The sequence below is a fragment of the Delphinus delphis genome, chromosome 15, assembly GCF_949987515.2.
Source record: "Delphinus delphis chromosome 15, mDelDel1.2, whole genome shotgun sequence".
NCBI classification, from domain to species: Eukaryota; Metazoa; Chordata; class Mammalia; order Artiodactyla; family Delphinidae; genus Delphinus; species Delphinus delphis.
This window is the reverse complement of record NC_082697.1, coordinates 68,151,894-68,178,767: the sequence shown is the minus strand read 5'-3', so window position 1 is coordinate 68,178,767 and position 26,874 is coordinate 68,151,894. Positions and strand designations below refer to the sequence as shown.

At 46.2% G+C, this 26,874-nt stretch overlaps 1 protein-coding gene across 4 annotated transcripts in view; it reads right to left on the bottom strand.

Moving 5' to 3' along the window:
• The window catches only part of PRKCB (protein kinase C beta), a 311,977-nt gene that overhangs the window by 37,853 nt on the left and 247,250 nt on the right, over positions 1-26,874 (bottom strand). For all 4 annotated transcript variants that reach the window (XM_060031926.1, XM_060031922.1, XM_060031925.1 and 1 more), the window contains 3 exons: positions 18,827-19,000; positions 5,777-5,868; positions 3,971-4,033 (listed from right to left, as the gene is read on the bottom strand). In XM_060031926.1, the coding sequence (XP_059887909.1) occupies positions 3,971-4,033; positions 5,777-5,868; positions 18,827-19,000 (329 nt within the window). The remainder of the gene's footprint in view (positions 1-3,970; positions 4,034-5,776; positions 5,869-18,826; positions 19,001-26,874) is intronic.

The window sequence follows — 26,874 nt, the reverse complement described above, 5'->3', positions numbered from 1 at the left end:
TGAAGAACCACCTTCCATGATTCTCAAGCCATTCTCAAGCATCCCAATATTCCTCTGAAGAACCATCTTGCCTGATTCTCAAGAACAACCTTCCCTGATTCTCATGGTTGGTGATGCGGCTCTTAACTTCTGGTTCCAGGAGTGGTCATGTGGTCCTGTCCTGGCCAGTGGAAATCCTGCTGGTCATAGTGACTGGTTCAGGAATGGCCATGTGACCCACTATGAGCTACTCAAAGCCTCTGAACATCAACATCAGCCCTGGCATTTTTACAGATACCATCAGGAAAGAGATGAGCTCTTTTTACACTGGGATGGCTCAGGTGGTAGAAAGTAAGTCTAGAAGTGCGAGGGTCACAGATGGAGAGAAGAAAGCTAGTATAGATAACGCAGAACCTAGAGAAAGAGAATAAATGCTCATAACATCATTTGAGCCACTGGATCCATCCAGGCCTGAAGTGAGATCTGCCTCCTGGACTTTTCAGTTGTGTCAACCAGAAAATGCCTCCTTTAATGTAAGTTAGTTTGAATGTAGTTGCTGTCATCATCTTCAACTAAACAAATACAACCTGAAAATATATCCTGGCATCTCCTATCTATGTCTGTGAGGTCTCTTCATCCAAGGGGAAGCTCACTTCCACCCCAGTGTTTACCAACAGCAACATTCCACGATCTCTGGTGCTGTCCATGGTGCTACCCATATCCAGCCTTCATGTTTCTCTACAAGCCACAGAGGTCTCTGAAGGCCAGCTTGGAACTTAGAAAAGCTGACTTTGCAGACACTTGTTTCACCTAAACATACCAGGTCTGCATGTGATTTGATTGACGGAGATCCATGACATTCCCCTCAGCTTGACCACATGCCCCCAAGGAGGCAGCTGGGGCAAGCAACTCTGGAAGTGAGGACATCTTCATCTATTATAGAAAAGGAGCTTGAGGTGCTAAGAGCCAGCAGGTCATGGGGCTGGAGCACGCCCTGGTCATATTCACTGTCACATAATAGTGTTTTGATAGCCCACTCCATTCTTTTGTTTAATGTAATAAATCTTCATTCCTGCTTTCTAAAGGGGGCTGGCCAGATGTTTCATGTTCACAAATCCATCAAGGGCAAAATCAACACACATTCCAGAGACGGTAATCTACAAATCAGACACTAAGTTTGGAAGGGTCGTTTGTCCTCCCCGCAACCAACATCTCCAGCCATGGTCCTCAGAGAGCGCAAGTCTAGCATGATTCCTCATCCTCTTTACTTAAGAACTGTCCAAATAACTAGAGATCCAAATGAAGAAGAGGGGCATTTATAACATTTAAAGACTTTACCAACATGAAACCAATCTCTATGAAGTTAGAAAACCATACATCTTCTGTCATGTAAATTTTTTTTACAGTTTTCACTTGATTATCAATTGCAAACACTGTCTCCACTGAAGTTCCTGATTGTGAGCAACAAAAACCAACTCTGACTATTTCAGCCAAAAAAGGAATTTTTTAAAAGGGAATTGGAGAGCTCAGAGAATCTCCAAAAAGGCGGAAGAATCAGATTTGCAGGCTACACAGCCAGGAACAATGCCTAATTGCAGCACAGAGATGCCCCAGCGAAGATGCCACTGATGTCACCACTGGGCACAGACATCATCCCTTGTTCCATGAAGCCCTAGCACTGGGCTCTGGATGCTGCTGCTAAGAACCGCTTCCCCTCATGCCTCTGGAAACCAGACGCAGCTGATGGACTATGGCCCCTCTCGATTCTACAGTCTCTGTTTTCTTGGTCACTAACTTCTGATTCAAGGTCTTCAGTGAGTGTGATGGGCATCAGAGCCTGAGTTGTGCATCTGCTCTTCCTACAGGGAGGCTGTGAAAGTATCTGGCACGTTAAATCTTTAGAGGAGGATATGGACTCCATTCCTACTCACAAATGAAAGGGGTTCAGATGTTGAGTGGCTTAAAAAAGTGATCAATATGCCCTAAATGTATAAATAATGGAGGAAGAAAGAGAGAATGTGTCGTGAGCAGAAAAAGCTTTGCATTTAGGCAGGTCTAGCACCTAGAATGCTAATCTTTGCATTTTATGACTTGGACCAAATGGACCCCAGCTCCCAATCCAGCTCCCTGCTAGACTGGAAACCTTGCCTTCAATCCCAACCCTGTTGGCAAGGACTCTAATCATTTCATCTCCTGTTTCCTCCACTGGGACTGGATTTTCTTCCAATAAACTTACAGTCCTCTGTTTAATCTTCTCGGCAACGCTTGAGTGCCTTGATTCTATTCTGGTGGAGGTCCATCTCGTATAGGAGTTAGGTTCAAATGTCAGCACGTAAGGTGAAAGCCATGTAGAGTGAACAATTACCCATGATCCCCGGTTTTTTGGGTAAGCACCAGCGAAAGTCACGGGCTTGAATTTGGGGTCATGTCGTATGGAAGATAATGTGTACCTTTCAACACCAGAATTGCATTCAGCACAAGATGCTCCCGCCATGACAGTCAAAGGAGAAACGGGGAATTAGAGGCTTCACAGGTCCCATCTCACGCATACGTGGTGACACATATTCATTGAGGACAAGCGTGGTCTGAATGACCACACAATTTACAGTTTAAATCATTATGGTTACTCTCTCTGTTTCTATTTCTTCACTGAGATCACACTGTGCCACGTAAAGCCACTTGGCTTCCTGACCTTCATTCCTCCATTCAGGAGCACACAGGCAGAGGGGGGACTCTATGCGTTCCAGATGTGCTACTTCACGGAGTGAAAAAAAGCCCCAGGACTCTGCAGGCTTCTGGCAAGGCCCTCGCCTTCCATCCCTCCATCCCACCAGGGCCCATAGCCTCACTTCCAGTTTCTGCCTTGAGATCACCAAGGCTGATCTCTTTATGCCTTTTAGTCCCATATCCTTCAATTGCTTTAGTAAGACCAGGCCTCTGAGGGTCTTCCCTAACTCTTCAGACCCTAATCTCATGCTCTGTACAGAATGACAGGCAACCCACCACCACCCAGCCCACACCAGACCCCTCCCCTGCTTGACTTTCCTCCATAGTACTTCTCACTACTCGACAGACTGTATTGGTATGATTTACGTATCTGTCTTCCACCACTGGAATATGAGTTCTACAAAGGTGGGGCTTTGTCTGTTTTCTTCACGCTGTATCCCCACCATCTAGACGAGAGGCCAGCACATGGTAGGCTTTCAATAAATGTTTGTCGAATGAATGAATGAACGAAACGGACTCTGATGACTCTTCAGGATCTTTTAAATAGACCCTCGCCCATGCCAAGTGCTCTTTGGAAGCCCCGTGCCACGCGCCAGCCTCCCTTGCATGACAAACCAACGCAAGCCTGCACTGTAATGCCATTTGCATCCGTGTAGTGTAAGGAGAACTGTACACCCTGGACTCACTGACAAACAGCAGCCCCAGGCTCCTTGCATGAGATATAAAATGGGCTGACTCATCCGGCTATGATCATACACTTGCTCCTGCAAAAACGGGCAAATGCCAAGTCCTGAGCTTAATCCTGTCTTTCAGGGCAAGCTACTCAGAGATCCATTTCCAAATTATAGTTACATAGCAAAAAAAAAAGGAGAAAAAAGGAAAGAAAGAAAGAAAGAAATTTGTTTCCTAATAATATGATCCAGCACATTCTGCCAGCCACGATTCTTTGCTTGCTCCCCAAATGTGGGATTCACGGGTGACAGAAAGAAGGGCTGGTCCCCAGGGGTGAGCCCCCTCCTCTGAGCAAATGATCTCACATTCGAGGCTCTGAACCATCACTGGAGGAAGATCTGTCATCGTATAGAGCTGCCCAAACTTTGCCAGGGCAGTGGGCAATGCTGCCTGGCAGAGCACATGCCCAAGTTAGCACTGGAGGATTCCTCCCCCACCGTGGATTCTAATTTTAAAAGCAGTTGAAGAAAGAGGCAGGGAAGGGAGGAGCTTAGGAACCAAGGAGACGGGAAGTACAGCAGGGTTCACTTACCGGTAAATGATGCCCTTGCTCTGTAAGAAGAACAGACCAATGGCAATTTCCGCAGCATAAAATCTGAAATTAAAAAAAAAAAAAAAGCAATGCAGAAATTCAAGGACACCATATGCTTGGCAACTCTCAGAACTCAATACAATATTGAACTGGGCATAGGGCATTAATGTTCCACCATGGACGGTCAACCATACATCTCATAAAACGAAGTATGAGAGTTTGGACGGATCAACAGGGTTTACAGAGCTTGAGGCTAAGGACAAAATGCGGTGGGCAGAGGTTCAGCACCTGCTTGGTGGGGAGGAGGCCACGGGATGCGATGAACTGGCTGGAGAATGATCATTTCAGACTCCAGCATGATAACGGCTAACATCTGCTGAAGGCGTACCATCAACCTTGCATCATTTCAGGTTATCATCTGATTAAATCTAAATAACAATCCTATAAGGTAGGTGACACTACTACTTCCCTGTTCCTCAAATGAGGAAACTGAGGCTTAGTGACATGAAATAACTTGACCAAGTTGTACAGCTAATGAATGGCTCAGTCAGTATTGGAAACAGCACCTGGCTAGAGCATAAGCTCTTCGTGAAGGCCCGGAAGGAAACAGATTTTTGAGAGAACCAGAAAGCCCCGTTACAAAGGTTAGGCAGGCCTTTGGGGAGCTCTGTAAAATGTCCTGACAATGCATCTTGTGTGATAATGGAGCGAAGGTCAGTGGTCAATTAGATGTCAGAACTACAAGAAGAGCCAACCCATTAGGACTGTGCCAAGACACACAAATGGCACGACCTGGAAGCAAGAGAATGCAAACCCTATCAGAATTAGTGCTCATGACCTGGGCAGGTGGGAGGAGGGGGGCAAGGCTGAGCTGAACAGGAGTCAGCAGGCCTCTGAGATGATGGGATGGTGCCCTAGATGAGCCTCCAGAGCCTTCTAGCGGGACGATAAGAGCCCGGCAAACTCCCTAGGAGAGGTTAGCTCTGCTGATCCTATGACTTGCCGTGCTCCTGTTCTCCAACAGCCGGGAGAAACAGGATGACATTTGTGTTCTAAAGAGAAGAGACCAGCTGCCTTGTGGACTGAAGGGGACAGCATGAGCTCAGCAGGGGAAACAGATTTCCAAAGACGCAGAGTCAGTCTCTCCACCCCAAGAGCCACAGAGCGTAGTCTCTACGCAGCTTGCGCCTTCACCTCCCCGGAACGAGGGCATCTCAGAGGGAGAGTGGTATCAGACAGAGAACGTGAGCAAAGAAGATCTGGGTCAGAATTCTGGATCTGCCTCACACTAGCTCTGTGACCTTGATCAAGTCTCTAAAAACTCTCTGGGCCTGGCACATAGTAAGCTCTCAATAAACATCAGCAAAGGAATACACAAAACCTACAATGACATTCCCCGAGGAAGCTATAGGGCTTTCTTCATGAGCCAGGGGCAAAACGTAGAGATAGGGACTTCCCTGGAAGTCCAGTGGTTAAGACTCCGCGCTTCCAATTCAAGGGGCGTGGGTTCGATCCCTCGTCAGGGAACTAAGATCCCACATGCCACGCAGCGCGGCCCCAAGAAACTTAGAGATAAAGAAATAGCTGTGGCTTTCAAGCTTCTTGTTCTTAGCTGGTGTCAAGAGAGAAAGAAGTATCCCATCGCAGCAGAACACCCTTTGCCCCGGCCATGTATTTCTCAGAAGCCCAAGATGTTTAAAGAAAAAGCTCAAGATGTTTAAAATCCCTATTCGACTAAGAACCCAAAAGAACTAACAACCTACCCATTTATCCCAAGGGAAAAGCACAGCACCAGTTCTCACTTACACAGCGTGAGGTTCCTTGAACCGGCCCACTTGTTGGATGTGGTACATGAGGTCGCCACCATTCACATACTCCATCACAAAGTACAGGCGGTCCTGGGAGAAGACAGCAAAGAGCAAAGTCAGCCTCTTACAGTTTCTTGGGGTCCAAATGGAGAGCAGGTAATAGCTGGGATTTATGATCAAAACCACCAGGACTCTATGACAGGTTGGGTGCACTGTTTCCCCAAGCGGAGTATTTGTGCCACTGGAAGTATGCAAGTGACCACAGGCAGTATGTGAATTGTTTTTTTAAGTTAATAATGCTAACTTTATACTTGTCGGTACTGGAAGATATAATTAGCACGTTAATCTTGTGACTTAGTGGCTATCATTGTTTAGTAAATCTTATTTTAATAAACAGTGGAGACTATTAAGTGAATCATATATAGGTAATAGGTAAGCTGTGGGAGCCAGCCTCCACCATGTCCCCTGTGATTTCCACTGCCCGGTGTTCACATCCTGGTGTAGTCCCTTCCCTCTGAGAATTGGACTGACTTGTGTAACCAATAGGATACTGTAAAAATGACAGTGTGTGGCTTCCGGGACTGGTCGCATTGTGAAATATGTGTTTCTGTTTTACTTACATATTAAGGTGGCTGGGTCACTGTGTAAAAGGGGGTTTGCTGTCAAAAGTCACCAAGCTGTTGTACGGGGCTGTAAGACCAGGAGGAGGGTAGCAGAGAAGTGATGTGTAGGGCAAAGGGTCCCTATGAAATCAATATAGGATTTGAAGTCTCTTTCCACTACTTACTAGCTGTGCAACAGCTGTTACTTAACCTCTCAGATCTCCAGCTTTCTCTCCACCTGTAAAGTGGACACGACCCACCTGCCCATAGAGTTAAGTACCAAGATGACGTATGTAAAGTGTTCTAACAATGACGGCGGCCATACAACAAAGGTTTAATCCACCACTAAAAAAAGTCTTCCTTACGGTGCACAGAACTTTATCTTACATATAACAGTCATGTGTGCATTGATCAAATGTGTATTGAGTGTATAATAATTAGAATAAAAACAACGAAACGAAGCTACCACCTTGCAAGCACGATGTGACTAAGCTGAGCGCTTTACATATTGTGTCTCATTTATCTCTGAACAACCCAACATGACAAACATTACCTTTTCCCCATGGCAGGATTTGAACCCCGGGCAGGTTGGTTTCAGAGTCTACACTTGTAACCTCGTATTATGCAGCTTCCCGTGTAAGGTTCTGACCCAGACATTGTATGGATGTGTGGGTGTGTCCTCCCTTCTGGGAGCTTCCAGTCCAGGGGAGAAGAGAAGGGACGTCAAAGAAAGCTGGCAGACCACAAGGGACGGGTACAGGTTAATCAATCATTTTTGAAATGTCGAAGGACTTTCTCAGCCCGATTCTACTTCACCCTCTCAACATCTCTAATGAGAGGCAGAACCCTCCACTCCAAGCCATATGAGGTTTGCAAAAAGGTCGCTTACAAGTTAGTGGCAGAGCGGAGACAGTCAGCCAGAACTGCCCACACCCTGCCCCTGGTTCTTTGGGGGTTTTCTGATAGAAAACAAGCCTAAAAATAGCATCTGTCTTTGCTGCACATTGAAGAGAACCAAAACACTTGCTTTTAAAAATTATTTTTAAAACTAGCAGATGGCATCGGCCACAGAGAGAGAAGAAAGTGAGGGAGAGATTTCAGTTGCTTGCTTTCTGCTTGGAAGAACTCAACTTGCCCCCCCAGACTCATTAGTCAGAATCCCCACATCAGGGAGAGAGCTCCACGGTGGGTAATGCCACGTTCTGTGGTCTGTTTCTACCACTCACTGTATTCGGGGCAACCCTGACATCTGTCATCTTCGAACTGTACTGAGTGTGGCGTTGGCACACCAGTTCTTCAGCTATTAAACATTATGGTTGGCATCTTGTTGTCCTTTCATTTTCCGAGCAAACACTTAATGATGCCCACTCTTCGCCAGGCTCTTCTACTGCCAGAGATGCTACTGGGAACGATCTGTGGTGCCCGATGTTAAGGATTCCCCCAGGCAAGTGGGGAGACCAGATAAACTTCCAAATGGCAATGTCTCCCAAAATGGGGTGGGAGATCATTTTAGGTGGGCTATGTTTTTACCTTTCGAGTTTTGTGTTTATCTTAATGCATATTATTAAAAATATAACTAGCACTGAAGCCCCTGCTTTGACGGCTATTATTCCTGTAGAGGGAGAGTAGAATGCCTGGAGTTACAAAAGAGGAGATGGGATCAAGACATGGGATCGGATTATGATGAACTGCATAAGGCCATCCACCCAAACGTCAGTCATCTCACTTACGTTAAGACCTTTACCACGTTGTTCTAAATCATCTGCTAAAATTTACTTATTTTATAATGTTTTTTATTAACTTACCTTATTTTTTTTTTTACTTAAACACAGTTATTTAAAAATTTTAAAACTTCATACCAAAGTCATAAATGGAGATTCATTGTCTCTGTAAAAAAATAAATGCCTCTCTGGAGTCTATTGACTCCATGCTATCACCAGTCTGGCTTTGGTACATCAATCCCTTAAATGACTTATTTTTAAAATAAATGTAATCTGCCCATGTACTTCATCTCCCACTCCAACGCAAGGAACATCAAAATTTGGAAAACACTGCCAATGGCAATCTAGAGCCCATCTTGAGCAGAGAAGTGAATTTTAGAACTTTTATTGAGCATTGATGTTTGCAATTCATGGTATTAGGTGTAAAAAAGGGCAAAAATGATAAGGTACAGGTCTTGCCGTCAGAAAATTCAGAATCTTGGTTAATTCCATAGGAATTCAGAATCATGGTTAATATACAACTAACTAAAGCCATCATCTAAAGTAGGATGTGTTCAGAGAAATTTCATGAGAGGGACTTCAGCTCACCCACTACCTCCAATTTTGACATAATTATTCCCCCCATAGTGCCCTGAAATCCGACTTTGTTCCCCACGCTTCCTATAAAATTATTCCAAGGCTTCACAGATCTTTCTCATAGTCACATGCAGTGGGTTTGGATCAGGACCTACTTGCTGGCCTCTCCTACATGGACATCGGAAAGTATGTATTGAATATGGACCCCAAGTCCAGCTTGGTTCCTGCTACTTGCTCTGTTTTCCAAAGAGGACTTGTCACAGCTCAAAACATCAACTCTCATCGCTCTAGGCTGATGAATCTCGACTTCAATTTCTATCCTCTCCCTTTCTCCTGAGCTCCAGTCAGCTCCAGCTGGCTACAGGACGTTTCTACGTGGGTGTTCCACTGTCAACTCCAATTAAAAGCTCCGAAAGGCGAGCTCACCATCTTTCTCTTCAAACTAGCCAGTCTGCTCAACTTTCAAAGTGTTTCTTCCAAATTATCATCGTTATTGCGGTTACTTTTCATTTACACACTTGCCCTTGTCTCTGAAGCGTGAAACGACTTCAGTTAATTTTAAATTTCCTTTCTCCGTGACCGCTCATATTCAATCAGTAAATAAATAAAATTAAATATCTGTCTGTCACCGTAGCGTGCAAAATGGTGGGATAGAATTTTTCAAATTTGGAGTGTGAATATGAGGGTAGTCTGATTTAAAACGCTGGCTGGATTGCATGTGCAGAATTCACCAGGGGAGGCCTTGGACAGGGCAGGGCATTTAAAGAGATAATCACTGTTCCTCCAAGACAGCTGAAAGTGGGATGTGACACAATGCCCATGTGACTGTCAGGAGGACACTTGCCACTTTTAATAAGATACCATGGACAGAGAAAATCAACAATGTGGGCAACTCTAAGCGCGTACCCTGCTCTAAGGTGAGTTGCATAAGCGTTAATCTATTTAATGATCTTTAGTGATTTTCCAAGCTGGTCAGTGAATCAATCCTGTCTGTAAACTGTTCCTCTTACTGCAAAGATCCATCTGTTTCTATCAAGAAGCTGTGCAGTTAAGAGCCTTAGCTGTGGCACGAGCTAGTACTGGGTTCAAGTGCCGGTTACCCCGCTTACTTACTCTGAGACCTTGCATCAGTTACTTAAACTTCCCCTGCCTTCCTAAAGGGGCAGGAATAGCTTCTCTTCCATATGGGTTTGCAAAGATGTAACAGATAATGCATGGGGTCCATGCAAACTCACAGAGGCTCACTCAAGTGAGTGTGTGGACACCTTCTTTCCTCTGTATTCTATAGCCTAAGAATCTCTATCAGAATCAAGCAACTTGATGCTCCTCTAACTGTATTTTCTGCTTTCTAAGCTTTGCCCTTCCACATAGAGAGCAAAGTTCTCAAGGGCTAGGGCCATCTCTCTTCTTCCTTGGAATTCTATGGACCTCTGATTATTGAATGAATATGCAAAAGCCACCATCAGAGGGCAGAGAGAACCAGGCTGTGTCTATTCCTCCCCACCCCGGCTCTATATGCCTGGGTTGCATTCCTGTGTCCTTTCCTGCACTCAAGATTCTTGGATGACTTTAGTTGCCTGAGGCCCAGACACCTATCAAGCTCTCTCCAGCTTCCTCTCCTTGGATGCATTGAATACCATGTTTGCATTGCTAGCAGCAGGCTATGTCCTGCTCCAACCCAGCTGGCCTCCTTGGATTCAAGGTGGCGTCTCCCACCTGACAAGAGCGCCAATTATTCCTTCCCTGTAGATACACCCCCTTCTTAAAGGTTCCTGCTGAATTAGTAGCCAATGACTAGGTGATTGGGCTAGGAATAAAACAACTGACCTATGCTGAATCAATCAGATTCTCTTTCCTGTGTATGAATTGGAATTCGGGGAATTTGGTGGATAGGCAAACTGCGAGGGACTAGGGAAGCCATGTTACCATGAGCGGGGGTGGGGGGGGGTGTGTGGGGGAAAACAAAGAAAGCAAGGAAAAAGAAACAGACATCCAGTCTAGAAAGCTTTGAAGTTACAGTTTCTAGATCTTCATGACGCTCAGGTACATCTTTGTCTTTGGGTTGTTTTTCTTCCAATAATTCTTTTTTTTTTTTTTTTTTTTTAACATCAGCTAGTTTGGAAGAGGTATTCTGTTTCCTGCAACTCAACCATGGCCAACTGAGACTACGGCCAAGAGTTTCCTACAGCAACGTCCTTACATTAAACTATATCCTTGGATACTGCTGCCAACCCAGAGTTGACCCCGAGTTACCAGGACCACTTGGACACTCTCGGTGCTCAATGGACATGTCGTCAGGGGCCACCTCTACAAGTGGAATCATCCTCATCCCCCTCCCTGTCCCTTTTTGCATTCTGGGTTGACGCCCCTCCCGGCATGCGTTGCAACTGAGTTCCTGCTGGGCTACAACAGCAAATTTGGGGAGGAAGTAATTCCTGTCCTTCAATGACTCATAAAATCTAATTCTATTTTTAAAAAAAAGAAAAAAGAAGTGCATATGTTCAATTGAAAAGAAAACATTTAAAATAGATGTTTTGCTTAGGAGACTTAACTGCCTGTGCCCACTGGCGGTTGGGAAACTGCATGAATGTGCTGGGCTGACAATTGTACCCGGGAAAAACTGCAAAAGGGCTGGAGGAAACATAATCCTTTTGTGCCCCTCCAGCCAGGTGCCCCTCCAGCCCAGCTCAAATAATGCGGGTAGCCTCCCTTTTTGTTTGTTCTGCACTTTGTACACCACCTCTTTTATTTTTTATTATTATTATTTTGCGGTACGCGGGGCTCTCACTGTTGCAGCCTCTCCCGTTGCAGAGCACAGGCTCCGGACACGCAGGCTCAGCAGCCATGGCTCACGGGCCCAGCTGCTCCACGGCATGTGGGATCTTCCCGGACAGGGGCACGAACCCGTGTCCCCTGCATCGGCAGGCGGACTCTCAACCACTGCGCCACCAGGGAAGCCCACACCACCTCTTATAATCCTCACTTCTTATGTCACTTTAAAGATGATGAAACGAATATGCAGATCTGTTAAGTGACTTCCTGGAGGTCACACAGCCAGTAATCACAGACCCAGATTTATCTGACTGAGAAGCTGGTGTTTATCCCTTTGTGCTTCTAGAACAACTGGCCTAAACCCCATTCTCTGAAGATCAGTTCCTCTAATGAGCAATTCTCTAAAAATTCAAGCCCCTTCTGATGGCTTTTGTATCTGTGTATTTGAGTATTAACTTTTGCCATCTTGTGGCACATTCAACACTTTTAACTTGTTTTATCATCGACTCTCCTGAAATAATATAAATTCAAAATGAAGACAATTATCCACTGGCCCCTCCCTAAATCAAATCAAAGTTTCGATTTATCTTATCTGTGTCTCTGATTCTTTTCCGTGTGCAGATTCAATTTTAAAACATTTAGAATAATCTCTTAAATAGAATGTAATATCTTACATTTTCTGTAAACATTGTGCCATGCATGCTTTTCAAGGGTCTTTAAAATCCAGTTGTCTAAGAATACTTCTGATGTAACTTTGCTTTTCTAAACAAGTTTTTAGAAATTAAACGTGTATCGTTTTAAGAATGACAAAAATTGTTTTGTATATTGGTAGGGTGTCTTTTTCCTTTTTATCTATTCTGACCACCTTCAAGATTTTTCTGTTTTATCAAGCATCTTTTATCTTCCAAATTCTAAGTCTCTAGCAAAAAAACCATATCAAATTTGCAGCATGTTATAATAAATTTGTCATTTTTTAAAGGTAGATGATTCATAAAAGAATTCTGGGTCACAAAATACAAAATGACGCTCCACTCAGGCTACACTGGCCTCCTTGCTGCTCCTCATATATGCCGAGCATGTCACTGCCTCAGGCGTTTACACTCACTCTCCCTGCTGTCTAGAACACTTTGCCCCTAGACATCCACGTGCCTCGCTCCCTCATTTGCTCTGGTCTCTGCTCAAATGTCATCCTTATCAGAAAGACCTTCCTTGATCATCCAATCAAAAATAGCATCTCTGTCTTCATCCATCCATCTCTCCCCCCTTTATTTTTTGTTATTATTGTTTATTATCTGTCTCCTCCATTCGAATGTAAATTCCAAAGGAACAGGGGACTTTATCTCTTTTGTTCACTGATGTACCCTCACAGGGATGCAGCTGGGTCCTGACATATTTATGTCAACAAATAAATATTTGTTGACAGAATCAATAAGCCTTAGTACCCCCTGTAGACTGGCAGTAATGATCTGACTTTCAGGGATGCTGGCTTTAGGGATACTGCCTATTCCAGCCAGGACGCCTCCACCTCTGGAGCACCAGTCTGGGGGTCAGAGGATATGCAACTCCAGAAGGTGAGCGTGAGACGATGACCGCCTTCATGGGCCTTCCTGCTCACCTGAGCCAGGTTAACAATGGTTTGTTTCACCTATAGGCAGGGCTCCCTAAATTTGAAAATCACTCCCACCACGAAATCTTTCCAATCATCGCAACATCCTTGTGGGGTAAGTAGGTGACTCTTTCATAGTGAAAAGAACACCTGAAGGGGCATGAGGACACCTGCCACTTACCGACAGTGTAACCTGAGGCATTTCAAATTTCTGAGGGTTGGTTTCCTTTGCAGAAGTGGGGACAGTAATACGTGCTTGTGGTGTTCTTGTTAAAATTAAATGTGATCATGACAATGAAGATAATTTCTAAACTAGAAAAAGGAATCTGGAAGTAAGGCAGAGGCAGGATAGCAAGGCTTCAGGGTTTGGGGTTCTAGAGTCTTACAGAACAAATGCCAGCGCCACCCCCCTCACTGTGTGTGGCATTGCTCAAGTTACCGAACTTCTCTGAATATCAGCGCCCTTATCTATACACTGGGGGTAGTCACAGGGCCCACCCAGTCGAAGTGTCAGCAGGATAAAATGAGAGGTTACCTGTAGAGCCCTGAGCACAGTGCCTGACACAGGCTGACACACTAAAGCTGCTGCTTTTTGTGGTTTTGATCATCCCTGTTGAGGCCACTTTGGTAGCCACTCAACATAATTTGCTAGCAAAAGCTTGGGCTCTGGGTTCAGTGGGCCTGTGACCCTGTGCTGTGTCCAGGGAAAACTACCCTACATCCCAGTTCCTCAATCCATTCACCTGCCAAGTCGGATGTCAGATAATCCCTTCCACCCAAGATGTTTTGTGAGGGTGGAACGAAACAGAGTTTTCAAAGGCCCACAGGATGGCAGATGCACAGACAGAAAGTCAGATCCACTCCAGGGATGGGAAAGCTGAAGGAGGAAGCACCAGGTGAAGGATGTGGCCGGGCCCCTGCTGGAGCCTGGAGACAGGTTGGCTGCTGGCGGTTCTGCCCCCACGTGTGTCAGGTAGAGTGGAAATCGGGTAACGTACACTCAAAAGACCTCATAGTGCAGTGATTAAGTGTAAAGGCCCTCGGAGCCAGGTTGCCTGGGTTCAAGTCCTGGCCCTGAAACGTACTAGCTGTATGGCCTCAGTGCCCGTCTGTGACATTGGGACGATGTCGGGACCCATGCAAGGGCTGCCACGGATGTGGCTTATGCCTCACATATAGTAGGCATTATTAGGTCTTTGAAATAAATTCATGTAAAATTAAAATATATGTGCTTAGCCAAAAGAAAAAGTAAATGAAAAACATTTTCAGTGGGGGCCTTTCACTCAATGAGCATCTGCTGCTGAGTGGACGTGAGATGGGAGGGTCTCTGCTCTCCCCTCAGCCAACCCCGCTCAGCCCCCCAAGGGCCTCGAGTTCAGCTGGCAGGGAGTGTATCTCCCCAAGCCAAGCGTAACTCTGCTATTTAAAGTTACATTTCCCCCCCAAACAATACAGCCCCTCAACATGAGTTCACGATTTCATCTGATCCTCACCAACAAGAAAGCAACCTGTTCCGTCCCTGGCCTTGCTGGAGTGGGAGACCGTGGGTCGGTCTTCAGTAGGAGGCCTCCATCCCCATACAAGACTCGAATTCACTCAATTCTTGTGTTTTATGTTCTCTCGGTTCTTAATCTCTATTTCCTGGCAGGTGACAACTCCTGGAGGGGACCCAGGGTGCTGCACAATTTCCATGCACATCCAGACCCTACTCTCCAATTCCAGAAAGCATAATGAAATCCAAGGCTCCATGTTAAAAGAAGAGCCTCAAATCCACTCTACTCTGTCGTGTTTAAAACAGTAAATTACAAATTAAGATACTGTACTTAATGAATATTAGTCACAAATGACCAAGTTCCCCCAATCTCAACACATCCAGCTAAAATTGAAAACTGATGCTCCAAGTCAGCCCGGCCTTGAGAACAAGATCTCCTTGTTTACCACTCAGTCTGTTTACCACTGAGACTGTCCTTTATGTGGTGATGTCCACGAGTCAGTTTGGGAACCACCAACGGAAAAAAAGAAAAGATGTGAGAATGAGAGAGTCTAGAGGTCTAAGAGTCTAGTCTAATCCCGTTTCTGTCACTATTTGAATACCTTTAGGCCTTAACTCCCCAAGGTAACACCAGGGATTTGGACTTGTAAGATGTATGCCCTTCCTGATCTTTGCCAAGTCCCATGTAATGTGAATTATTGCTCACTGAATATTTTTCTTTACAAGGACTCTATTCTCTCTCTCTTTTTTTTTTTCTGCAGTACGCGGGCCTCTCACTGTTCTGGCCTCTCCCGTTGCGGAGCACAGGCTCCGGACGCGCAGGCTCAGCGGCCATGGCTCACGGGCCCAGCCGCTCCGTGGCACGTGGGATCTTCCTGGACCGGGGCACCAACTCGCGTCCCCTGCATCAGCAGGTGGACTCTCAACCACTGCGCCACCAGGGAAGCCCAAGGACTCTATTCTTTTACTCAAAAATTTTATTTTAAAAGCAAACTTTTGTCACCTTTGGGGCGTAACAGTGAGCCAGTTCATGAAAACTGTCAAATAACAAAAAAAAGTGTCACGCATCTATCCTGCCTTTCCTATATGAACTGTATCACCAGGGGACCAAGCAACAGATGAGGGAAGTCTCTCTTTATAAAAGAATTCCAACTAATAAAGAAAAAGGAATGACAGAATTAGGATATCACCATCTCACAATCCTTAATGAATTCATGGACCTAGGCACAGAGCATCATTGGTTGCCAACACTTTACAAAAACAGAGACAACCGGACATTATGTGACTTTGGATGAAAAAACACACAGCCATCTATGGTCTTGCCAAAGGGGTCAAACCTGGGTCTGACCGAACCTCTAGGTCCAGCTACCAATTTGCAGAAAACACAGAGGACAGAGGAAACATGTGGAGGGGCCCCATGACTATGCACTCAGCAAAATCCAGACTGTGAAAACGCTGTGGCTCAAACAGCCCAGGATCTTTAGCAGATAAAAGAAAGGGATGGAAGGAATGGAGAGGGAAATCACCCTATTAAAAGACAAATCAAATTTCTACAAATGGGAAAGAGTAAACTATCTTATCAAGAGATGCTAAAACTTAAGTGATAAAACTATAGAGACTGGCAAGGAAGTCAACTCCCATTTGCGGGGAGATTGAGATTGGGACGTAGAGAGGCTTCTAGAGTGACTGCTAAAGTTCCTTCTCAACCTGGATGGTGGTAGGAGGAACGTAACCTTGTAATAACTCATTATTAAAGCATCAATTGTGTGTGGTTTCTCTATATTTGTCTTATAATATCTCAAAATTTAAAAATGAAAAGACTTTATATTGCCATAAATGAAAGAAATCTGTAAAAATATATAGAAAATAAAAGCAAAACAGCGACTTAGAAACTGCTCTTTGCCAAAGCTCAGAACCTGAAGCTTGGTCCTCTCTCTTCGTTAAAAAGTCAAGTGTTTGGGCTTCCCTGGTGGCGCAGTGGTTGAGAGTCCGCCTGCCGATGCAGGGGACGCGGGTTCGTGCCCCGGTCCGGGAAGATCCCACATGCCGCGGAGCGGCTGGGCCCGTGAGCCACAACTACTGAGCCTGCGCGTCCAGAGCCTGTGCTCCGCAACGGGAGAGGCCACAACAGTGAGAGGCCCGCGTACCGCAAAAAAAAAAAAAAAAAGTCAAGTGTTAAAAAGATGTTAATGGCCATGGTAGCACCAAACAGAAACATTCTCTTTGAGGTACTCAGAAGAACATAAAGTGAACTGAAAAGAATGTAATTTAAAATCCGTGCACCACCCAAAATCCCCCTTTGAGCTACCCAGGACCATTCTGCATGGCGGTGCCCGCTCTATACTTTCGCAAACACGATTTCAGCGCTTAGTCCTGCCTGCAGTGGAGTGAACAATGTTCTTGTAGCCCCTCGTCACCAGCAGACCCCAACAAGAGGCTGGTGGGCCAAAGCCACACAGAGGAATACTGTACACATTTGCCTAGAATGTTCCTTCCCTTGATGACCTGTGGTAGGGAGATTGTCTGGGATTCAGGGAATGGGCCCCAGCAGAAAATCATCCCTGCACCCAAAACATAGATGCCCCTGTGGCGATCAGGCAACAACCTCTCCAAGTTCTGCTATCACAGCCCCCCATTGCATTGTTTTGTAACTATCCCCACATCTGTTTACTTTGCTTTAAGAGCATGACCTTCTCAGGAACAGGACCCAGCTTACCCAGCACTATACCTCAGTACTTGGTCCAGGCCAAGGCCAATGCTAAATGCTTGTGAAGTGAAGAACCAGCATCTATGAGCGTTTACCAGGTACCAAGCACTGTGTTAAGTGTTTCTCATGTATAATCTCATTTCCTCCTCATAGCAACCTTGGACGTAGCTCATTCACAAATGAGGAGACTGATACCAAGAGGTTTTCTAATTTTCCCAAGGCCACTCGGCCAGAAAGTGACACAGCTGGGATCTTGACCCCAAATGTGTCAAGAGACTACTTAGAACAGGGACGGGGCTGGGCTCTGGCTCTACCCCTTTCACAACAGGTAGTTCTATGCCTGGCGTATGGTCTGCACTGAGAAAACCCACCCCAAACCCAGTTCTGCGTCTTCCTAGGCTGGAGGGACTCAGTCTAACTCAGCAGAGCACAGGACTTGGTGATGTTGGAGAAGAGAGCAAGCCCCAAGCTTTAAGGTACACGCAACTTGCAATCGTGTCCCATCTCGCACAGGGGTTGGGCTCTACAATCAGGATGTAGGGTGAGAACTGGAGAGAGTCAAAATAATCTTGAAAACTCCCTTAAAGCAGCTTCAAGACACTAGGCCTTTGGCCCTCAGAAGCTCCCAAAGCGAGAATTAACTTTGTATCTCTTTGCATTTACGCTCTGCCTCATCTCTCCCCTGCCCCCTGCCCCGCCCCGCCACAGTGCCTGGTACCTGGGAAAGGCTCACAGATGAGGTATAGAGCTGAGTAAGCTGGGTCCCGTTTCTGAGAAGGTCATACTCTTAAAGCAGAGGAGATAAGACATGTGGATATGGGCAATGGGGTCTGTCATAGCAGAACATGGAGAGGTGAATGGGTCCCCAAATTGTTGCCTGATCACCACAAGTACCCCCCTAGGTATGGAGACCAAGGTTTAGTCTGAACAGGGGAAAGGTAAGGAGATGCTTGAAGGGACATCTCTTATTCTCACAGATAGAGGTAGAACCACAGTCAATAGCAGACAGTGCACAGATGTCCCCTTCTTCTTAGGAGCCTGGTTCTGACCTCCCTAGTTCCTGCCCGGGCTGTGTCCCCTGCCCCGGGAGTCCTCTGAGAGGGCTGTGTTCTCAGGCAACCCCTCCTCCAAGAAGGTCCATGCAACCTGCAACGTGAACTCGTGCATTTATCTGAAGAGTCCACAGGGCCGACTGTGACCTTCTAGGGGCACATAGGAGGACCTTATCCCTCATCCCCATCTGTAAGTTCTGCTAGTACATCTCAGATTGTGAGTCCTGAGTTCCTGTCCGCAAGTCACCTCTTGCTGCCAGAGAAAGGCCCTGCTCCCTTGGTTATAAAACCAATTGCCTGAGTTCTTTATCTTTGTTGAAACAGCATCTGCCTCAGGGGAGAGTGCTTCTCAGCCGCAACCTCAGAAATTCTCCGCGGCCGGCTGTCCCTGGGCCCTGACAGCTTCCTGTCTCTAGGAGGGGAAGGGTCCGGGTGTCTGTTTGGGGTGGCCGCTGCCGGGACAGCTCTGGCCAAAGCCTGAAGGCTGGAGAGGGAGTGGCCCAGGCCCCCAGGCGGTTACCATGGTCTGGAAGCAGGAATGCAGCTGGGTCAGGAAGGGCGGCTTCCCGGGCAGGGCCAGCACCCGCTTCTCCACCATCGTGCATTCCACGTCATCGTCTTGAATCACCACGTCCTTCTTCAGGATCTTCACGGCGTACAGCTCATCTGTGCCCTTCCGCTCTGAGAGCATGACCTGCGAGAGAGCGGGCACGTCAGTGTAGTAGCGGAAGGGGCCCCGGGGAAGCCACAGGCGGCTGACGGTCACTCAGATCTGCTCCAAGCTTAGTCCACGTGCCCTCGGTGGATGCTGGTACGACACGTGAAGTTTCCCACAGACCTCGCACCTTGAATGGCTGAACCCAATAAACAGAGGATGGTTCCGAAACAGAGACAGACTCACAGACGTAGAAAACAAACTGATGGTGACTAAAGGGAAAAGTGGTGGGGGCAAGGAGGGATAAATTAGGAGTTTGGGGTTAACAGATACACGCTACTATAAATAAAATAGATCAACAAGGACCTGCTGTGTAGCACAGGGAATTCAGTGTCTTGTAATAACATATAATGGAAAAGAATCTGGAAAAGAATAAAGGTATATAAACGGAATCACTTTGCTGTACACCTGAAACGAACACAACATTGTACATCAATTATACTTCAAATATTTAAAAAGCGTATCACTAAAAATTTTTTTTTTAATTTTTTAAAAATAGAGGATGTTTCCAAGAGTGATGAGCAAGCATTCGGATATCCCTTTGGGATACGTATCAATGCCAGCCGAACATGACGAGAATACAAACCCCATGAGGGCAAGTATCTTTGCCTGCTTTGTTCACTGGTGTAACCCAAGAGTCTGGAACGGTGCCTGGCACACAGTAGGTGTTCAAGAAGTATTTGTTGAAGGAGGGAATGAGTGAATTCCTGAAAGAACTGAATTTGGGGCAACTGTTTCCGTATTCTTTCAGTTGTTTAATATTCATTAAGAGCCTTTTAAGCACCGGGGAAGCAGCATTAGACGAGCAGGCATGTTCTCTGACCCTGCATTCTAGGGAGGAAGGAAGACTTTGGACATTAATTACAGGGATGATTAATGTAATATTTTAACATCCTCTCCTGTTGTCCTGGGGCTTCCTTTCATGCAGCTGTGGTCACAATCAGAGCATGTTAATCAGTGTGGCTTGTGACACATCATTATTTGCACTGGCTGTGACCATGCCAGAGAGAACAGGGACCAGCAGGTACCATTCTCAAGAAGCCTCTTAGGGAGCATGGGGCGGGACCACACTGTACAAGACCTAACCTGGTCTGGGGGCTTCTGAGATGGCTTCCTGGAGGAAGAAGCAATCGGACTGAAGTAACTATATACTGTGTGTACTGTGTCAGACATTTCGCAGGCAATAATATCAGTCACCACAATATTCTGAGTGCTTACCAGGGTGCCAGACAATGGTTTTCATTTATTATGTCTCATTCACTTTGTCTAAGACCCTAGGAAGTCGGTACCATTAAGAACCCTATTTCAAGGGGGGAGGAGCAGTGGGGTGGGGGGTTAAGAGGTACAAACTATTAGGTATAAAATAAACTCCAAGGGCATATTGTACAACACAGGGAATATGGCCAATATTTTATAATAACTGTAAATGGAGTATAACCTTTAAAACTTGTGAATCACTATACTGTACACCGGGAACAGAATATTGTACATCAACTACACTTCAATAAGAAATAAATAAGTTAGTTTAAAAATTAATTAATTAAAAAGAAAAGAGCCCTATTTCATAGGAGCCCGGGGCTCAGGGAAGCTAAGTGACCTGTCACACCACAAATTCAGTTAGGGACAGAGCCAGGATTTGAACTCCGGTTTACCTGATCCCAAGGTCTCTGCCTTTATACACTCCACGTGTGAGAGTTCCAGAAGAATCCTCAAGGAGTTTAGGTGGCTGAGGAAATGAAATGCTCGTCCCTGACTCAGCTGGAGGATCAGAGAGAGCAACAGAGGCCTGGGACCAGAGGGAGTGACGCACAGAGGGAGCCCCGAGGCAGGAGGGCAGCTTGCACAGTCCGCTCAGCTCCTGCCCTGATGGTAAGAGGCCTGACTGGACTCCTGCACGGCAGCTCTGGGCTGCGCTCGCTGCCCCTCACAGAGGCCCGTCTCCTGCCCGCACCACTTTCTCTCTCATCACAGCCAGGGGTGGCCATGGGCGATTCAGGCCTAGGAATCTAGAGCACTTAGGGAGAAAGTCCCTGACGCACACCTCCGCACCAAGAGGACTTTTCCGACTGCTTTCTCCCCCAGCCTCACCATAGAAATACGAGCTGCCAGCTGGGCAGGTCCTCCCTGCCGGGCATCTACTCAGCCTCACAGCAGACCCACTCGCCCCCATGGCAGAGGAGGGTTCAAAGTGCTGGAGTGCGTGTCTTTAGCTCATTTCCCATCTCCCTCTGCTCCCTCATGGGTACCCAGAGCCGTTTTTCCTTCCCTAGTCCTCAACCAAGGCAGAACCAATGACTCCACTAAGATGTTAAGAGTAGGCTGGAGATAGGGGTTTTCTGCTCCCAGATTCCTGAGAAGGCAGGGCTGGGGCAAGGGCGGAGAGGTGACTTAGCCAGAGGCGAAAGGGTAGAGAGACTGAAGGAGGATGGAAGTAGAGTCATCAGCTGAGAGGATCCCCAAGTACACAGGAGGGGCTCAGCGCTGAGCTGGCTGTGAGTGTGGCAACCCCACTGCCCCGTCACCACTGGTCGACGTACCATCTAACAACCCAGAGTACTCGTAGACAACCCACCCCACCCCACCACCACCCAGGAACACAGGGGAGGGGCCCCGGACACCTTGAATGTCAGTGCAGTCCCCTGTCTGGAGGAGTAGCAGGACAGATGGCTGGGAATTTCCCCAGGCACCAGAGGCAGGGATGAACACCCTACGTCTGTTTCAATTACTCCCCTTCTACAGATGAACAAACTGAAGCTCAGAGAGATTAACCTGCTGGAGCTGATGATTGTTCTAAAAGTGCGGATCTGACCAGGCTACTCAAATGTTTCCAGTCCCTCAGTGACTCCCGCAAGTCAAACAATTTCTTGACCACATCCTGTTCTTTCTTCTCCTCTGGCTCTTCTATTGCCAGTGCCTGTACTGTCCTTCCACACGCTTTCACTGCTCAGAAAATCTGAGATTCAGCTCAGATGTTCCCTTCCTCTCTATCCCTCAATGATCCACGTAGACCAAACAGGTCACTCCCTCCTCTGGACACTGGGACTGCTTTGTATCTACGGCAGGTACTTTAGGGCGAGTGTTTCCAAACTTCAATCAATCATTCACGTGCCTTTTTCACATTTTTTCCCTACCACCTAAACTGGTATTTACTTAGTATTTTTTAAATCTAGTCACATCTTTACTTAACTACATTTATCTGAAAAGGAAATTTTATATCACCACCATTAATGGCAAGCCAGTATCACCAGCCATAAGTGGAAGATGAGCATAAAAGTAAATAAAAGTGAGGGCTTCCCTGGTGGCGCAATGGTTAAGAATCCGCCTGCCAATGCAGGGGACACGGGTTCGAGCCCTGGTCCCGGAAGATCCCACATGCCACAAAGCAACTAAGCCCGTACGTCACAACTACTGAGGCCCACATGCCTAGAGCCCGTGCTCCGCAACAAGAGAAGCCACTGCAAAGAGAGGCCCGTGCACTGCAACGAAGAGTAGCCCCCACTCGCCGCAACTAGAGAAAAAGCCCGCGCGCAGCAACAAAGACCCAACACAGCCAAAAAATAAATAATAAATTTATTTTTTAAAAAAAGTAAATAAAAGCAAAGCAGTGCTAGGAAATTCTAGCTGGATACTGCTGGCTGCGGAAGGTTCCAAGCCAGGCCTGTGTTTTCCTCTTGTTTAAGGAAAAAAGTGATATTAGCAAATGTTAGCTATTAATAGCACGTTGTCATCAAATGAGACTTTCTGATTCAAGTAATTAGAAAGACTAAGAGAAAACGTAAAAAGAGAAAAACCTTATCATTCATAGGGCACCTATGTACCACCTTAAAAAAACTCAACTACTCAACTAAAATCATCTTGCAAATCATCAATACTATGTGCTTCACACCTTAGATAACACTGTTGCATTTGTAGAGACATTTATCTTTCAGTCAATCAACAGGGATGTGTGAAGATTCTCAGTGCCTCGCCCTGCCCTAAGCCACAGGGGTAGAGGGGAGAATAGCCAGTACCAGAGGACACCCCCTCACATCCTGCAAGTGCTACACAAAGGGGCAAACTCTGGAAAATTCTCCTATAGCATCTGGAGGAAAACAGAGCTGACACACAAAAGCATTAATAACAATTTAGAGATAGAACTGAATCAAGTTCTAGAGCAGGGGCCAGCAAACTTTTTCTGTAAAAGGACAAAGAGTAAATATCATAGGCTTCAGGGGACAGTCTCTGTATCCACTACTCAACTTGCCACTGTAGTGGGAAAGCAGCCGTAGACCACACACAAGTGAATGGGTGTCACTGTGTCCCAATAAAACTTTATTTATAAAAATAGCTGGTGGGCCCAGCACCAGTAGTTTGCTGACCCCTGTTCTAGAACATGTATTTCAAAAAAGATTGGGAAAAAATAAGAGTGACTACATTATCAAAAGTGGCCACAGTTAAAAAAAATAGAACTACCAAAAGACCCAGCAATCCCTCTACTGAGCATATACCCTGAGAAAACCATAATTCAAAAAGAGTCATGTACCACAATGTTCATTGCAGCTCTATTTACAGTAGCCCAGACATGGAAGCAACCTAAGTGTCCATCGACAGATGAATGGATAAAGAAGATGTGGCACATATATACAACGGAATATTACTCAGCCATAAAAAGAAACGAAACTGAGTTATTTGTAGTGAGGTGGATGGACCTAGAGACTGTCATACAGAGTGAAGTAAGTCAGAAAGGGAAAAACAAATACCGTATCCTAACGCATATATATGGAATCTAAAAAAAAAGGTCTGAAGGACCTAGGGGCAGGACAGGAATAAAGACACAGACGTAGAGAATGGGCTTGAGGACACGGGGAGGGGGAAGGGTAAGCTGGGACGAAGTGAGATAGTAAAATAGTAAAATAGATAGCTAGTGGGAAGCAGCCGCATAGCACAGGGAGATCAGCTCGGTGCTTTGCGACCACCTAGAGGGGTGGGATAGGGAGGGAGGGAGGGAGGGAGACGCAAGAGGGAGGGGATATGATATATGTATACGTATAGCTGATTCACTTTGTTATACAGCAGCAACTAACACAACAATGTAAAGTAATTATACTCCAATAAAGATGTTAAAAATAAAAAAAAAGTGGTCACAGTTTAACTTGGATATGGACCCTAGCATGCTTTTCATTTCTTCCAACTCCTTCTTAGAGCCTTCTGATTGGGCAGGGGACTTATCTGGCCACAGCTGATTGGATTAGAGGTGGAGAACTGATCTACGTTGAACCAATCAGATTCTCTCATTGAAAGATGTGGAATTAGGATGCTCCACGTAGGCAGTCTAGGATCCTGAAAAGAAAAACACACAGATCTGCCTAGAGTGGTCCTTTCCTACCACATGCAGGCAAAGAAAAGTGACCCGGATGTGTGGGGGAAACAAGGAGGTCAGGGAGGGCTTCCCTGGTGGCGCAGTGGTTGGGAGTCCACCTGCCGATGCAGGGGACACGGGTTCGTGCCCCAGTCCGGGGGGATCCCACATGCTGTGGAGCAGCTGGGCCCGTAAGCCATGGCTGCTGAGCCTGCGCCTCCAGAGCCTCAGCTCCGCGGCGGGAGAGGCCGCGGCGGTGAGAGGCCCGCGTACCGCAAAAAAAAAAAAAAAAAAAAAATGAAGGTCAGGGAATGAGCAAAGGCCTTGCTTTCCAGCTCTTGGTTCCAGTCTCTCAGGAGGCTTGGCTGTTTCCATAGAAACCTCCATATCTCCCCAATAAAGTTATTATTTTATTTATACTAGCTTGAGTGAATGTCTACCTTTTAAAGATCTATAAGACAAAATTATAGCTTGAGGAGTACAAATGCTTAATAAAAATTAAAATGTCAGTAAGACAAATAGCATCAGGTTAGTACATGACCTAAAACAAGACAAATTCCATCATTTATAAATTCCATTCTTCAGGTGCCTCTTGCCTATATCAGAACCACGTGGGGTACCTGTTTACAAGGCAGATTCCAAGCGCCACCTCTCATCCAGAAGCTCTGACTGTGGCCTGGGAGGACGCATTTTAACAAGCGCCTCCCTTCCCCTTGATTCTCATCACTAAATTTGTTGCTCTGAGGAACTCTGAGGTAATATCAGAATTGATTCATTTAATATGAGGGATAGGAGGTGTCTAGAAGTAAAACAGGTAGAATCCTTTTATTTTGAGTGTCCCAACGCTCTCTCCGCAGTCGTTACCAGGGGTGAAAAGGGAACTTTGCTCCTTAATATTCGAATCAAGCTTTCCTTTCCATAGGAATCTCTCTGCCCTTGGAGAGCTTTTCGAGAGCTTCCTAGAGCTTTCCCGGTATCATGAAAGAAGTGATATTCTGTGGTGGTTTCAAAACATGTCTGTAAATATTTGACACTCTCAGTCAAGGGGCATAGTCTGTGCCCTCTGTTCTGGAACCTGGGCAGCCTATGCGACTGCTTCAATGAATGGAATACAGTGGAAGGGATCCTGTGTGACTTGGGAGATAGCAGCTTCTCTCAGTTTCTCTTGGGACGCCTGCCTTTGGAGCCCTAGGCCACCGTGCTAGTGAGGCCACAGCATGAGACCACGTGGAGAGGCCTGGAGACCACACAAAGAGCTTGCTGCCTAGACAGCACTGGGTGCTCCAGCCTCAGCTGCTCCAGCTCCAGCCACTGCAGGACAGAGCCCAAGCCACAAGCAACCCGTGAGACTTCCCAATCTCCTGACCCACATACACCATGAGAGATAATAATATACAAGTGTTGTCGTTTTTAAACCTCTGAGTTTGAGGATGATTTGTGATGCAGCAACAGGCAACTAGAACAGATTCATCTGAGTTCATATGTGCCCTAATGCAACCCAGCCTTGTCAGGTGTGGCCCCTGTTACCTTGCTTTATTTATTTCTTGTGTTTCGTTATGAACGCTCTTTTTAATCGAAAAACTTTTAAAGCTTCAATTGAGATGGGCAACAGGGATGGAATTCAGTCTGCCTTCCAAATGTATCACCTTTCCTAGTCTCACCCAGGACTTGGGAGGCTGGCCAATTCATTTATTCGTTCAGTAAACATGAATTAAGTGTCTGGGATGCGCCAGGCACTGGCGATGCAGAATGACAATCCCTTCAGGAGGCTTACACACCGGCACAAATGAGTCCAATTCAATGATGATTAAACTCCTGAAAGAGAAGTTCATGGTGCCCTGAGAGTATTCACATGGAGGACTTAACCTGGTTTGGTGGGCCGGCAAAAGATGCCCTGGGGAAGTGATGGTTAAGCTGAGACCTGAAGAATGACCAGGACTAGCACAGTGGACATGGGGGAGGCATATTCCAGCCAAAGGGAAGCCAACTGTGTTCCCTTAGGATTAAACTACCTGGATCCACAAACCTTGGTCTAGAATTACTGTAGGAAGTGAGCTCTTAAGCTCTAGAACTCAAAGTCCAGATGCCAACTCCCAGCCCTCTGAGATGTCTCCAGCAGGGAGAGCAGCAGTAGCACCAAGTCGGGTGGCTGGACAAAGAACGGGTGACATTCAAAGGGAATGGGCCAATGTGTGTGCCAGGGAGAAAGACGCTGGGATGACCAGCATGTGAGAGAAGGTGGCCAGTTTGGGGCTGATATGATAACCACCCCCATTTCTTACCTACTCTGTGCATTATTTCATTTAATTCCACACAGATGGGTAGTATAGGTACTGCTACCATCCCCATTTCACAGGAGAGGAAGCCAGGGCTTAGAGAAGTTAGGTGAGTGGTCCAAAGTCACTCTTACTAGGAAGTGACCCTTCTAGGTCACCTACCTCCAAAGTCCATGCTCTTAACCATCTGATTCTCTGAGCCCTGAGCACCAAGTGTTGGGTCATGAGGCTGTACTGTC